At 38.9% G+C, this 16,334-nt stretch overlaps 1 protein-coding gene and 1 long non-coding RNA gene across 2 annotated transcripts in view; both read right to left on the reverse strand.

Annotated features, from left to right (window-relative positions):
• Positions 1 to 245: 245 nt before the first annotated feature.
• Positions 246 to 1,948, reverse strand: LOC121296031 (C-type lectin domain family 4 member E-like). The gene is made up of 3 exons (XM_041221173.1): positions 1,720 to 1,948; positions 1,350 to 1,504; positions 246 to 775 (listed from the first exon to the last, which is right to left on the reverse strand). The coding sequence occupies exons 1-3, from the start codon at positions 1,795 to 1,797 to the stop codon at positions 613 to 615; spliced, it is 396 nt and encodes a 131-aa protein (XP_041077107.1). The 5' UTR covers positions 1,798 to 1,948; the 3' UTR covers positions 246 to 612.
• Positions 1,949 to 2,285: 337 nt separating this feature from the next.
• LOC121296184 overlaps positions 2,286 to 16,334 on the reverse strand; it is a 43,934-nt gene continuing 29,885 nt past the window's right edge. Inside the window, exons 3-4 of the long non-coding RNA XR_005947034.1 lie at positions 2,639 to 2,722; positions 2,286 to 2,354 (exon numbers count right to left, since the gene is read on the reverse strand). This is a non-coding gene — a long non-coding RNA (uncharacterized LOC121296184). The remainder of the gene's footprint in view (positions 2,355 to 2,638; positions 2,723 to 16,334) is intronic.

Genomic DNA, 16,334 nt, shown 5'->3' on the forward strand with positions numbered 1-16,334 from the left:
CCTGTGAGGAGGCTGAATCTCCCCATCATTACGATTAAGCCTTTGATTCCCAAGCATGATGTTAGGGTCCTCATTCAAGATGTGGCACTTTCTGCACTGATTGTGTCTTTCTGTCTGTCCCACTCTACATGGTGAACAGGATAGATGTCTCTAGTCTCCTGGAGATCTTTCACATTACATTTGTAATTACATTACATTACAATAAACTTTTTTTTTTTTTTTACAAAAGATTAGTGTTAGGGAGTCCCTGGGTGCATGTGTGCAGTGGTTTAAATAAAGACTGACCTCTCTGGTCACATTGCTAAACTACCTGAGATCAGTTTTATATCTGGACTGCACTTTCATATTGTGAGAGTATTAATGTTTCAGTTTTATTTCTCAACAACAAACAATGCAATTCTGTTCTCAAGGCCAGACTACATTCAGTACAAACCACAAGCAGCTCTTTTTTATCTCTGCTATTTCATAATGTGGGAATCAAACAGTTAATATGGTAATGTTGGGGGTGACCTTTATGCTATGTGATGCTATCTGAACTGAGTTTCATATATTTTCGAGTCTCTCTTTGTGGTTCAGTAACCTTAGTTTCCTTTTTTCCTGATTGTCCTCTTATTAGTCGATCACTGCCTTAGTTTCACAAATCCTTTTATATTGTTTTATGCACAAGGAATCGAACCAGATCTCATGGACATTCCTCCTGGGTTGTAGTTCTGCACAGTTTTCATTGTTATAGTTATCAGGCTCTTTACCACCATCACTCCTAGTGGCCCAGAATCTGAAAGAGATGAGGAGCAATGCCAGTTAGTATCACATCACTAAACTGGACATGCTCACTGTTTCATTGCAACACTTAGTGATTTTTTTAATACTTTTTACATTAAAAGATACAGCCCTAGACTATTACTGTTTTTTAAAACAAATATAAAATATAATTTCATCAAAAAGCTTAGAGCTTTGTGAACAGGACCCAGTTTACATGTTTACTACAGTAAACTACAGTTTACCTGTTCACTACTGTAAACCTGCACTGTCATTTTGCATTTTTCCCATAGTTCTACTATGCGTTAACTATACTTTACCAAGGTTAGCCATGATTTATAATATGCTTTACCGTACCTCTCTGTGCTTTACGATGCCTACCTATGCTTTACCATGCTTTCAATGTTGTATTACATTTGCTATGGTACATCTCAGAGCTCTCATATTAGGGAACACTAAGGAGGACATTTTGTTAAATTAAAGGAAGCTACTGTGTTGTCTCTTCAGTAGCTTCACTGTTAGTTTCTATAGAACATGGACTATCCTATCAATCCTCAACAGTGGTTTCAGAATGAGGTTGAAGCTTTTACTTTGCTTGGACATTGCCAATGAGAGGAGTGCCGTCCACCCAGAGCCAAGCTCCTTCAGTAACAGCGTCAGTCAGGCCGATCCAGTGGGATTGCTCTTCTAGATGGATTATCTTAGCCTCTTGTGTGATGTTCCAGACCTTATCAGATAGGAATCGCTGAAGAGAAAACAAGCCTCTATCAGTTGAGCTGTGTCTGAGCCTGTTTAAAAGTGAAAGCTCAGTTTTATTTTAACAATGTTTGCTTCTGGGTGAAATAACTATTCTGCACATTGATATCATACATGTTACTTAATTTGCAGTGTTAGCTAGCAGTGAAGTGATCAATAGAAATGTGTATTGAAAATCTAACATTGTAAAGAAGATAGTCATACCTGTTCTCTCTCGCTCTCTACAATCACCAGGTGCCCCCCCAATGATCTGCAGTTATCACGGCTGGAGTCCCAGTTCATTCTATCAGTGGAGAAGTAGTAACACTTGCCATTGAACAGCTCCCAGTTCTGTGGACAGGCTTTACAAACTGCAGAACAAGAGAAAGAAACAGTGCTGATCTGTTAAACAGAAAGAGCTGTACAGCTCTCTTTAACCAGCTTAATAATAAACAAATCAAGCCATGTGTTATTTATGAAACATACAGTCAACATAACAAAAAACCCATCTCTCAGTTCCCATTGTCACTGCTGCCCCACTCTGCAGGGTTTTGCTTTTCTCCTTCATTAATGATTTTGTCTATCTTAGTGGTTTTAAATAAGTTACTGAATCCTTTGTGTCATGCAGGTGACAGGGCCTCACCTGAATGTGATTGTTCAGAGGGCGGCTTGAGCACAGTAAAGTATTTGACAGCGCTGTTTCAGAAACTGGCATCCATCCAGAAATCTGTAACAATACAGGTATGTGATTGAATAGAACCTGAAACAGCACTCACCTCTGGCAGAGATTTTGCTGTAGTTCCTTTCCAGTTCTGAATACTGGGATTGGAGTTCGAGGTTCTTAACGCGTGAGTCAGAAACTGCAATGGATAGTGTCTTTGTCAAACAGCTGCACACAAACTCTACTGTCTCTATACACAAGCATATTGTGACACATATCCATAATCACTGATGAATACAGTAGCTATGATTCAGGCTACATTTGAGCAGTCAAGTCATTTTTCATTGTTTTATAAAGTGGTTTGTGATATCTAGCCTGAAAACTTTATTTTCTCCTAAATTACAACAATCATTTCCGTTTAGCTACAGTGATGTACTGTACAATACAGGTATGTGATTGAGTAGAATCTGAAGCAGCACTCACTGGTGGCAGAGATGTCCATGCAGTTCATTTCCAGTAATGAATACTGGGATTGGAGTTCGAGATATTTGGACTGCAAGCTAGAATCTGCAATGGAGAATGCTTTTGTTCAGTTAGTGACAAAAACCCTACAGTCTCTATATACAGACATACTGTGACACAGATCAGTAATCAGAGATATATACAGCTATGACCAAAAGCTTTGCTTCACCCTATAAACCGTATTACTTCAATTTGGCGCCACGGCATTTACTTTAAGAACATAAGAACATAAGAAAGTTTACAAACGAGAGGAGGCCATTCGGCCCATCTTGCTCGTTTGGTTGTTAGTAGCTTATTGATCCCAAAATCTCATCAAGCAGCTTCTTGAAGGATCCCAGGGTGTCAGCTTCAACAACATTACTGGGGAGTTGATTCCAGACCCTCACAATTCTCTGTGTAAAAAAGTGTCTCCTATTTTCTGTTCTGAATGCCCCTTTTTCTAAACTCCATTTGTGACCCCTGGTCCTTGTTTCTTTTTTCAGGCTGAAAAAGTCCCTTGGGTCGACACTGTCAATACCTTTTAGAATTTTGAATGCTTGAATTAGGTCGCCACGTAGTCTTCTTTGTTCGAGACTGAACAGATTCAATTCTTTTAGCCTGTCTGCATATGACATGCCTTTTAAGCCCGGAATAATTCTGGTCGCTCTTCTTTGCACTCTTTCTAGAGCAGCAATATCTTTTTTATAGCGAGGTGACCAGAACTGCACACAATATTCAAGATGAGGTCTTACAAGTGCATTGTACAGTTTTAACATTACTTCCCTTGATTTAAATTCAACACTTTTCACAATGTATCCGAGCATCTTGTTAGCCTTTTTTATAGCTTCCCCACATTGCCTAGATGAAGACATTTCTGAGTCAACAAAAACTCCTAGGTCTTTTTCATAGATTCCTTCTCCAATTTCAATATCTCCCATATGATATTTATAATGTACATTTTTATTTCCTGCGTGCAGTACCTTACACTTTTCTCTATTAAATGTAATTTGCCATGTGTCTGCCCAGTTCTGAATCTTGTCTAGATCATTTTGAATGACCTTTGCTGCTGCAACAGTGTTTGCCACTCCTCCTACTTTTGTGTCGTCTGCAAATTTAACAAGTTTGCTTACTATACCAGAATCTAAATCATTAATGTAGATTAGGAATAGCAGAGGACCTAATACTGATCCCTGTGGTACACCGCTGGTTACCACACTCCATTCTGAGGTTTTTCCTCTAATCAGTACTTTCTGTTTTCTACATGTTAACCACTCCCTAATCCATGTACATGCGTTTCCTTGAATCCCAACTGCGTTCAGTTTGAGAATTAATCTTTTGTGCGGGACTTTGTCAAAAGCTTTCTGGAAATCTAAATAAACCATGTCATATGCTTTGCAATTATCCATTATCGATGTTGCATCCTCAAAAAAATCAAGCAAGTTAGTTAGGCACGATCTCCCTTTCCTAAAACCATGTTGACTGTCTCCCAGTACCCTGTTACCATATAGGTAATTTTCCATTTTGGATCTTATTATAGTTTCCATAAGTTTGCATATAATAGAAGTCAGGCTTACTGGTCTGTAGTTACCTGGTTCAGTTTTGTTTCCCTTTTTGTGGATCGGTATTACGTTTGCAATTTTCCAGTCTGTCGGTACCACCCCTGTGTCAAGAGACTGCTGCATGATCTTGGTTAGCGGTTTGTAAATTACTTCTTTCATTTCTTTGAGTACTACTGGGAGGATCTCATCCGGCCCAGGGGATTTGTTTATTTTAAGAGCTCCTAGTCCCTTTAACACTTCTGCCTCAGTTATGCTAAAGTTATTTAAAACTGGATAGGAACTGGATGACATGTGGGGCATGTTGTCAGTATCTTCCTTTGTAAAAACTTGTGAAAAGTAATCATTTAACATATTTGCTATTTTTTTTTCTTCCTCTACGATTTTGCCATTTGTATCTCTTAAACATTTAATCTCCTCTTTGAATGTTCTCTTGCTGTTGTAATATTGGAAAAACATTTTGGAATTGGTTTTAGCTCCCTTAGCAATGTTCATTTCTATTTCTCTCTTGGCCTTTCTAACTTCCTTTTTGACTTGCGTTTGCAGTTCTGTGTACTCTTTCTGCGTACTTTCTTTTTGGTCCTTTTTTAATGCTCTGTAAAGTGCCTTTTTTCGCTGAATATTTTTTTTAATTGATCTATTAAACCATTTTGGCAATTTAGTTTTACATTTAGATTTGTCTACTTTAGGGATATAATTGTTTTGTGCCTCTAGTACTACATTTTTGAAGAACAACCATCCTTCTTCTGTGGGTGTTTTCTCTATTTTACTCCAATCTACTTCTGTTAGTCTCTGTTTCATACCTTCATAGTTTGCTTTTCTAAAATTGTAAACCTTAGCTTTAGTCTTTACTTTTGGGGATTTAAAAAACACTTCAAATGAGACCATGTTGTGGTCTGAGTTTGCCAGTGGTTCTCTGACCTCTGTTTTAGTTATTCTATCTTCGTTATTTGAAAAGACTAAATCAAGGCATGCCTCCCCTCTAGTGGGTGCCTTCACAAATTGTGTTAGGAAGCAGTCATTTGTCATTTCCACCATTACTATTTAAATTGATCAAAATGACTGCGGCCCTTAAACGAGGGCAGTGATTATACGAGGGCGGCCTTTATTAATAATACTATGCTTCACAAACGCTTCAATATTTTATTAAACGATTTAAAACATTTTAGAAGCGGTGCTGTGAAAGGCTCCGATCTGCAGCATAATTATACTCGTGTGTTTTGAGGGCTTGAATACAGTTCATTTACTGACAGTTAATGCGAGCCTATTAGGTGGGAGTTGAGAGGTCAGGGAAGTACTGTACCAGCGAATCAGGAGTGTGTATTGGTTGCTATGGGGTGGGACAAGAAGAGGAGAGAGAACGGTAGTTGAATGTGATGCAGTTGTTTTTCTTAACATAAAATATTACCTCTCAATATCGGTGTGATTTCTGTTAAAACTAAAATATAGCCTACTTGTTTTTTGTTTTTTTTCTCACTGTAATTTACCTGCTTGTTTGTAATTTCTCTGTAAGAGAAACCTAAACTAAATCTTCTCATAAATATCATATGGGAGATATTGAAATTGGAGAAGGAATCTATGAAAAAGACCTAGGAGTTTTTGTTGACTCAGAAATGTCTTCATCTAGGCAATGTGGGGAAGCTATAAAAAAGGCTAACAAGATGCTCGGATACATTGTGAAAAGTGTTGAATTTAAATCAAGGGAAGTAATGTTAAAACTGTACAATGCACTTGTAAGACCTCATCTTGAATATTGTGTGCAGTTCTGGTCACCTCGCTATAAAAAAGATATTGCTGCTCTAGAAAGAGTGCAAAGAAGAGCGACCAGAATTATTCCGGGCTTAAAAGGCATGTCATATGCAGACAGGCTAAAAGAATTGAATCTGTTCAGTCTTGAACAAAGAAGACTACGTGGCGACCTAATTCAAGCATTCAAAATTCTAAAAGGTATTGACAGTGTCGACCCAAGGGACTTTTTCAGCCTGAAAAAAGAAACAAGGACCAGGGGTCACAAATGGAGTTTAGAAAAAGGGGCATTCAGAACAGAAAATAGGAGACACTTTTTTACACAGAGAATTGTGAGGGTCTGGAATCAACTCCCCAGTAATGTTGTTGAAGCTGACACCCTGGGATCCTTCAAGAAGCTGCTTGATGAGATTTTGGGATCAATAAGCTACTAACAACCAAACGAGCAAGATGGGCCGAATGGTCTCCTCTCGTTTGTAAACTTTCTTATGTTCTTATGTTCATAGTAAGCAAGTTTTTTGCGTATAATTGTACAGGACTGAGGAAAATTCCAATTGAATAAAAAACAAAACAACAAACCCCCCTACATATCTTCAGCCAGCTTTCGGATCGCGCTTATTGACTGGCAAAGCTCTTAAGTTCCTGAGTTTAAGTTTTCGCCATCCAAGCTGAGGACGAGGTAAACAGACAGCCCTTGTTTTATCCCCTGCTGTGTTGGCACTGAACTCTGCTGGGGAAAAAAGGGGATGTGAGGACTGCTGTGCTGAAAGTAGTTCATCTTGGGTTGTCTTTCGGGACTGTACCATAAAATAACATGTGCTTACTAAGGTGCGTGTGCATTAGTTTTTATTACATGCTGGATTGAGGTTGCAGTCTCTTCGGTGGTGTCACACGGACATAGGCAGAGTTGCGCTTTATTTTTTGAACAGGGGTAGAAGAAAAAAAAAAAAAAACTTTACGTTTATTGAGAGCGACGTTTATTCGAGGGTGGCATGTATTAAAAACCTGATATCTGAATGAGGCGTTAATTCGAAGTAATACGGGAATTAAACATTATTGCTTCATAATGTACGTTAACATATTTAATTATATACCGCTTTGTGGTTTTCCGGATACTTAACGAAAAACTGTCCAATGGAAAATTTTGACATTTCAAAATCCAACATGAAATACTGTAATACTGTTATGGCTTCTAGTAGACTTTTGTGCTATCATTTTGTAGTTTCTTTGATTACATAATGTGAAATAGACATTTGACTAACTAAACAATAATTAATCACAAGCTTTCAAGACCTCAGAGGTCTCTTCAGGTGAAAGTAGAAAAGAGAGATTGATTATATTTAAAGGTGGCATGATAACTTTATTATTATTATTTTTTTAAATCACTATAATTCTAATAGCGGGGTTCCGAAAAAATTAACGTTATATACGTCCCCACGTGTTGCTACAATTGTTTAAATAACATACAGTGCCTGTCATTTTTTATTTTCATTGTTAACACCCTGACAACTTTTTACACTTATAACTTGAAAGTCTGTTTCAAAGCTCTTTTCAAAATGGCCGCTCTAGTGCACAATGCTCTACTTGAGACCCCCAGTATCATGTAGTAATTGTAGGACAGTATTGCCAAGTGTGAAAACTTTAACAATAAAGCCAAAACTAAAATGCTTTAATTTGCTTTGAAATAATTTAACACTGGTTAATAGACCAGCAAGCACTGGCAAAATCAAGCTCAGTTTTATACGGTGCATAACTAATTTATTTTAACTTTTTTAAATTTATTATAATGGAGTTTGTGATATCTGCACGATGGGTGACTTCAGTAATAGTGGTATCTACAATGTATTGACAATAAGTGAAAAACAATCAATCATTTTGTTACAAAATTTCTAACAAACCTGGCACAAACAATTTTGGCTGTTACTTAATTAAAACCCTCGTAGGAGGATGGATAGCTCTGTAGGCCAGGCATAGAGTTCGACCATGCAGGCTAGGGGTGGTGTGTCGTCGGTTCGCCTCTTCTCCAGACGCTGCTCCTCCTTCTTGAGCACAGCCTCAACAATTCTGCGTGAGCCAAGGCGAGCTTTCGTACCCTGTCCAAGCCAGGTAGCTGACGTCAGCCACAAGTATACCCAGTTTCTCTCCTATGCTCCTTTGTTTACATCCTGATGTGCTGAGTGTATGTGTCCGGTGGTAATGTCACCTCCTGTTTAATGTACACTTGCGCTCCTCTACTGCTAGCTTCCCAGTTCCACCATTTTATCCCCTCTCTTTTCTTCAGCCTGTGGGCTCTTAACTCTTTCTTGCCCCATGCTGCCCCCCCCGCTCCGGACCTGCCTGCAGGTCGCTCCGGACCCTCAGTTTAGCTGTCGACTCCTCTAGTCGAGCTTGCAGCTCATCTATCTCAGCGGCATTGAGCCCGTCATTTTCTCTCTCTGTTCCTGCTTCACTCCTTGTGATAGGCAGTGCATGATCCCACTGCTACCCACTAGTGGTGATCAGGTTTGAGGGAAGCAGGACTCTGGAGACAAGGTGGGATTGCAATAGTAGCGGTTTATTGAAGGAAACAACAAATCCCTGTTTGGGCCAGGGTTCCCGCCAAAAATAAAATAAAATAAAATAACACAGTCATTCACATGCTCTCTCCCTTTACTCACTGCAACGACATGACCTGTTCCCTTACAATACATGTAACAAATAGAACAAGACAGAACGAAATGACAGACAGAGTCCTACAACAATGCCACTGCCTGGCTCATTAAAATATACATGTTTTAGTGTGTTTTGTTACTGTGAATGTATCTCTCGGAATATTTTAGCCACATTTTTCTCGTCTGTTAATGCATGGGAAATTAATGAAAACTTACTGTTGAATTGTACCGTGTTGAATCTGAGCATAACGGGACACAGCAGTGATCACTGCAGTTTCCTTCTTGTCATTAATATTTAAATGCTTTTGTAGTTGTGCCTGAACGACAACTCATCCAAGTAAAAAAATAAACATTTTAAAACTGTTCAGTACAGTAAAGGAAAAGATGTAAACAGGATTTCAAATAAACTGCTCATTCACTGGAAATTGAGATACGAGTATCCTGAAATGTGACATCACTTGGTGCAAGTAGCATATACAATGATTAATAATACTTTAGTGTGTGGTGTTTGCCTACGAGACTCACCATGATTGGTATGTGTAGGATTTGTTGTATATTAAAATAAATTAAACTTGATTATACTACATTTGTATTTTTAGCAGTATTAGCAATAGTAGTATGTCTCTACGAGTGTACATGAATTTTGAATCCCATGATATCGCGATATAGAAATTATTATTGATATCGAGTTGAGTAGGCAGTATAATGTTAAACTCCTATTTTTGTTCTTTCATAATTTTGACCCCGTTCAATGGATTTGCACTAAAATTTGGATATGTGGTCCTTTTGGTAGGTTGCTTGATGTGAGTCATTTCATTCTGCTTGTATATGTAGATTCTGAGATCAAGATACTGAAAAACTATTTTAAATCTGTGTTTTCTTTTTGTTTTTTTCAGTCAGTCTCCTGCGCCAAAGTGGTTTGAAATTTTTGTTTGCCAGTTTTAGGGTATAACGGGATTGGCCCAGAATAGTGCCTGTTTTTGCGTTAGGGATTTAAAATTTTGGTTCTGAGCATGCACAGTATAGTTCTTGCAGTTAGATGTTTGATTTCAAAAAAGGAATTGGGCTCACTACACACATACTTTATTTGCAAGGGTCTAATCTTTGTTTGTGATGCCAACATTTTGTTTTCAGTTTAAAAAAAAAAAAAAAAAAAAAAAAAAAAAAAAAACCTGCCTGAAAATCATATATCTTTAAAACCACGGAATGCCTGTTTATAATTGGGATTCCATAACATTGACTGTAACGGTGTCCTTTCATTTTGTGAGTAGGAAATATTTATTTTATCTTTTAAATATTTTTTCACCACTTGTCTGATGAAAAAGGAAAAAGCAGCTGCTCTGGAGAAACTAGAAGATGTAGAAAAACAAATTTAGAATGTAATTTCTTTTGTCGTGAGGGGGTGTTTTTTTGTGAGGTGCTTTCGTTCTCATGAAAAAAAAGTATTCTGGCAAAAAAGGGATTTAAAATGTCATGTATTTTGTTGAAAAAACATTGTGGACTGCCACCGGTTAGTCCTGGGGAGAGGTTTACCCAAGGCAGACAGCACTTCCTGGGGCAGCAGTGTGAGGTACCTCCCTTACATTTGAATTGCTGATGTCTCAGCCTCTGTTCAAGTTAGAAACACAAGAGACCGCTCGTTTTGTTCCTCTGTTCTCTCTTTCTCTACAGGAATATGGGACTGTTTTGTTTGGTTTTTCCAAACCATTAACCTTTACCAGGTCCTTGGCCCACATGTAGCGATCCATGATGACTAATTTGATGATGCGGTATCCATTATTAATGCCGGACCCTAACCAACGTTGGGTTAGATGGATAAGGTTGAACATCTGAGACTTTGGTGCCCTTGTTGGGTTGAAGGTCCAAGCATGATATTTTCGGGCTCATGCAGCTGTAGTCACTCCTGCTCATGCATGAATCGCCGCTTTTAATTTGTCATAATGTTCCATGTCCCAAAGAGGTAGGTAGGTATTTCAGCCCATTTTTCTCGGGCCATGCTTCCCGGCCTGTGGTCCTTTCAAAGGTCAGTAGAAAGGCCTCAATGTCTTCCGCCCCGGACATTTTATTCAACACTGAGTTGAACGGATTGTGCTTTGAGCTGGGCTTATGGCGCCCCCTTGCTTCAAGCTCCTCATGGTGGCGAGCATCTCCTCTCTGGCCTCCATTAGCAGTGCTTCCTGCTGTCGATTTGTTTCTCTAGTGAGCACTGCAGCCGCAGTCACTAGTGCATGAACCAAGACATCGTTGTCCACCATACTGTATGCTGAGTGACTCTCTCTCTCTCTGTTCTGCACTGTAGCTTTAATGACTTCAGTTTGGACTCCTACTGCTGCCACCATATGTAAACAAGATGTTCAATATTTGTATGTGGTAGCCAGCTGGCGGTGTCAGAGACACAGAGAACAACAGAAGATGAAATTGTGCAGTTTTTATTCAATTATAATACTGTGGTATTATGTAATCAAAAACAAAACAAAACCTGCCACTTTGTGTACTAACTACACCGTTATTCAGTTGCCCTGACTCAGCCTTACCTGAGCTAAACTCACGGTAAGTAAAAAGAAACATGTACTGATGCCCACAGTAACCTGTGGTACTTTTACTGCACAGTCCCGTACAATCTTTAGATCAAATAATTATAGTAAACTGCTCAGCACCCAGTCTCTTATTTCAAACACTGAACCTTATCTCCTTTTAGGCTCAGCTGGGATCTCTGCTGGTGAACAGTCCCAAAGTGCAAGGAGCCTGGGCTGCTGCTTCCAGGCTAACTAATCAGTACTTTCAAAATAAAACAATACAACCTAACTGGCTCCATCTTCCTCCTGAAGCGGTCACCCAGTTAACTGCCTACTGTATAACTTCAGATTGTCACTGGCTCTGTTAAACCAGGCCACTCTAATTTTTAGTAAACAGTCCTTCAAACCAAAGCCTTTCTTTATTTTACAAACAGTTTTAAACAGGCTCTGCAATTTTTAGACAGTTTGTTAAAGTGCAGCCTGTTGGCTAACTTGGTGCATTTCAGTACAACTGTTTTTAAATTTAAAACGTCCATTCAAACACAGCCATTTAAAATTTACAAAGTCCATACAAGTAAGGCTGTTTGTACAGCAACTATTTTAATGCACTGTATACAAAACAACATTCATATTGTTGGTTTACTGGTGTTGGAAACCAAACTTTACACCATGTGTACTGCAAGTCACTCTGTCATTCTAGGCCTTTCACAGCACCATGTTACTATTGACCTGCCACATGGACACTTAACATTCTATGGAAAAAAAATTGCCTCTTTTACTGGCACACCACCTCACCCTATTGCAAAGCAATGCTATTATTATCTCTCCTGTAACTGTGCCACCATTGTATGAGATGACATAATCTTGGACAATTACATTCCATAACTGGTCACCTGCATGAAGAATTTGAAATTGTGAGTGCCATCACAGCCTCCATGCAGCAGCAGGCTAAACCTTTGGTGAATGTTGACAGTTCCTGCTTGACCTCCCAACAAAAGTTTCAATTTGAGTGTCTCTTGGTCAAATTCTCTGACATCTTTAGTACTCATTTACATGACTATGGTCAGACATACCTGACTGAACATAACATCAGGACAGATGACGCCTCTCCAGTCAAGTTATGTCCATACCACAGATCACTTGCAAAACAAGCTGTAATGCAGAGTGTAATATCAAAACTGCTTGAACAGGGCGATATTGAAGCCCGTGGTCTTCCCCTGTGGTCCTCGTCCAGAAAAAGGATGGTACATGCCAGTTCTCCGTGGACTACAGGAGATTGAATACCATTACCATCAAAGACTCGCATCCCTGCCACATGTTGACGATACCCTGGACAGACGCATATCTTCAGTACCATAGACCTTACGTCAGGCTACTGGCAAATTCCCCTCAATCCATCAGACTAGGAGAAAACAGCCTTCTCCACAGGGTCTGGATGTACCATTTCACATGATATATTTGCTTTGGCATCAGAAATTTGTAACGACTTCATAGAAAACAGCATTGCCTGTTTCAAGCTATAAAACATTACATGGACAAGCAGCTGTTTCTGACAAAAGCACGGTGTTGCTGGACACAATAGCCTACATGTCAAACAAACTTGTCAAATTTGGGATCAAGTTTTGGCTGGCAGCGGACCTTACCCCTACCTGTGCAAAGATTAAACTTGCAGCTGGTCAGAGACTGGGTGACAATGTGGTACTTGTTGTAACTGTACTAAGGAAAAGGGATTTATGTTACCGCTGACAATTTTTTATTTTACTGTAATTAGCAAAACAGTTGAAGGAAAAAAAAAACGAGAAGAGAGTTTCCACCATCTGCGCAAAACTCAGTACTCTGTGAAAGCAATCACCGGTGTCCAGTTGCTGTATTTTACAATGTACTGGACATGGCAGCCGGCAATTTCTTTGTTTTGTACAATGAATGCACAGGGAAAAATCTGATGATCCTAGCCACGGAGCTTTGGCAGAAACATTTCGATCAGAAAACTGCAAAACAGCAGCTCAACCTGGATACAGTGCGCATCAAGTGACACACGCAAATGAAAACAATGACAGGTAACTAAATGCAATAAAAAATAAAATGTCTGATATCTGTGCTCAGTGTGAAAGAGCAGTATGTGATAAATGACAAGTTGATAAGCGTTACATCTGTGTGGATTGTGCTAATACGGGGGCTACTTTGAAGCATGCTTACCTGAATGCGCATTCCCGTTACACAATGTGAACTGAGTTATTTTCTTTATTTAAAAAAAAAAAAAAAAAAAAAAAATTCAATTTTACAGTTCTGTAGTAGGCATCCATATAACCAGTTTACAGCTGATTACACAATATTTTATTTTGAAATGTTTATTTTACTATAGTTTTTCATTTTTTGAAGTCATGCTAAGCAGTAGGCTAATGTGAATTTTGTAAATAATTACTTAGTTTTTACAATTTTGTATGTACATCTAGCAGTTTACACTTGTTTACACAATACCTTCTTTTGAAATGTTTATTATAGTTTTCCAATTTTTTACATCATGTATTATATGCACACTTTAAAAAAAAAAAAAAAAAAGCCTTGTTATTTTTGTAAATAATGACCTTGTTTTTACAATTTTGTGTGTACATATAGCAGTTTACACCTGTTTACACACTATCTTATTTTGAAATGTTTATTTTATTAGTTTTTTATTTTGTACATCATGCATTATATGTGCTAATTTCGAAAATAAAACCTTTTATGTTTATGTGTTTCTGCTATGCAAATGTTAGATATGATGTTGTCACAAAGACGGCCAGAGTGGGTGGCGTCAGACCAGAGCCAGGAAATGAAGAACAAGAGAGATGGAGTTTGGTGGAGCTGAGCGAATGGCTTCACTCAGCATTTAATGAGTGAACAGAACAGACAGAAAATAAATGGTTGTAACATACAATAATACAGGACACGGCACTCGTCGCCAAAATAAAAAGAAACAAAACGGCCTACACAGACAAAACATGGTGCGCAGATATTTTAACGATTATGATTATTATTATTATTACAATTATTACTATTACCTCCGTCTCCAATCCTGTTCTCCACTCACCGAACACACAACCCCAAGTGGGTGAAAATATGCAGCTTTTATGCAGCTGTACCGTGACTCGATTGCTAATCAATCTTTCAATTGGAGTTGCGGTACAACTGCACGTGAATTAATAAAGTGCAATTCCCCATGCTCACATATTATTACTTTTTACTTGCACGTGAAGTGCTGTGCAATCCTTGTGCCTAAATACATATATACATTTTAAACACTCGTGTTACACAGACCCGTTTATATCCCGTGTACCAATGACTATACACCAACATTAACACCCAACACAAAATAGACACAGGGGCAGGCACTTTGCCACAGATGTTCATAAATAAAACTTTAATCCGATATGTTTGTTTCATTTTCATATTGAAGCTGTTTAAAATGTAACCGTCAAAATGACTACTACTGGCGGTTCTAGGTAGTAGCATAAACCCGGTGGTTCTAGTGTTAATCTCTACTCATTATGAAATCAAACTGTTGGATCTGTGGTTCGCTGTATTTTCAAACACTACATACCTCAGCATGGGGTCTTTGAAGCTTTACATTCAGATCAGGGCAGACTGTTTGAATCCTTGATCAAGGACCTCTGCAGATTTTTGATAATCCTCAAGCTCCGTACTTCATCATACCACCCTCAGTGTGAAGGAGCTGTGGAATGCTACAATGAACTGGCTAAGTCCTTATTTGACAGAGGTTTGGAGTTGGATCTTGTGGCAAAGTGCCCTGCCCCTGTGTGTATTTTGTGTTGTATGTTGTGTGTTAATGTTGGTGTATAGTCATTGGTACACGGGATATAAACGTGTCTGTGTAACATGAGTGTTTAAAATGTGTATTTGTATTTAGGCACGAGGATTGCACAGCACTTCACTTGCAAGTAAAATGTAATATGTGAACATGGCGAATTGCACTTTATTATTTCATGTGCAGTTGTACCACGACTCCAATTGAATGATTGATTGGCAATCGAGTCTCGGTACAGCTGCATAAAAGCAGCATGTTTTCACTCACTCCGGGGTGTGTGTTCAGGAATGGAGAATGGGTGAGAGAGGAAAGTTTATTTAAAAACGATTGCTACAGCGTGCTGGAAGCTCCAGCGTGGTACTTGTTTAGTGTTTGTCCATGTCTGTTTTGTCTGTCTGTTTCTTTCGGTGAGTGCATAACGGGATTGGAGATGGAGGTAATTGTAATAATAATAATAATAATAATAATAATAATAGTTAGAAGCTCACCGTGTTTTGTCTGTATAGTCCGGTTTGTTTGTCTTTTTGTTTTGGCTACGAGGGCCGTGTCCTGTGTCTTGTTTGTCTTTTGCAACCTTTTATTTTCTGTCTGTTCATTATTAAATGCTGAGCGAGACCATTCGCTCAGCTTCACCAAAATTCATCTCTCTGTTGTTTATTTGTTGGTTCCTGGTTCTGGTCTGACGTCACCCACTACAGCCATCTTTGTGACATGTGGTGTCATCGATGTTGTGTATTCGGTGAGTAGAGAACAGGATTGGAGACAGAGGTAATTGTAGTAATAATAATAATAATAATAATAATAATAATAATAATAGAAGCTCACCGTGTTTTGTCTGTATAGTCCGTTTTGGTTGTCTTTTGTTTTGGCTATGAGTGCCGTGTCCTGTGTCTTGTTTGTCTTACAATCTTTTATTTTGTCTGTTCATTATTAAATGCTGAGCGAGACCATTCGCTCAGCTTCATCAAACTCCACCTCTGTTGTTTATTTCCTGGTTCCTGGTTCCTGGTTTCTGGTCTGATGTCACCCACTGCAGCTGTCTTTGTGACAGATCTCCATCAAGTTGAAATGGCCTTGTGACAGAAATACAATGAGTTTTCGTTGTAAATCTTCCTCTCGACCTGTGAGGATACCAAGTAGTGCAAGAGGAAGTATTTGGACAGGCTGGATTGACAGTTCTTTCCCCGGGCCGTGAAGTCAGTCAGCCTGGAAGACAGTGAGACTTCGTTGCAGGAACGTATTGACCTGGAAGGTAAACGATGTAGCAGGTGCAGGCAACAGAGACAGCTGCAATCGTTTACCAAGGGGTCATGCGTAACAGCATAAAGGGGACTGTAACAGGGCAAGGAGCCTTGTACAATTATTTGATTTATTTATTTGAGAATGGGGTCTCTCCCTCCGCCC

Source organism: Polyodon spathula, chromosome 21 (assembly GCF_017654505.1).
Source record: "Polyodon spathula isolate WHYD16114869_AA chromosome 21, ASM1765450v1, whole genome shotgun sequence".
Lineage (NCBI taxonomy): Eukaryota > Metazoa > Chordata > Actinopteri > Acipenseriformes > Polyodontidae > Polyodon > Polyodon spathula.

Coding starts and splice junctions, on each gene's coding strand:
- LOC121296031 (XM_041221173.1), bottom strand. CDS start 1,797: ATGAACTGGGACTCCAGCCGTGATAACTGCAGATCATTGGGGGGGCAC. Junction 1,505..1,719: donor TAGAGAGCGAGAGAGAACAG/GTATGACTATCT, acceptor TTTTCTCTTCAG/CGATTCCTATCTGATAAGGT. Junction 776..1,349: donor ATTGGCAATGTCCAAGCAAA/GTAAAAGCTTCA, acceptor CATCTCTTTCAG/ATTCTGGGCCACTAGGAGTG.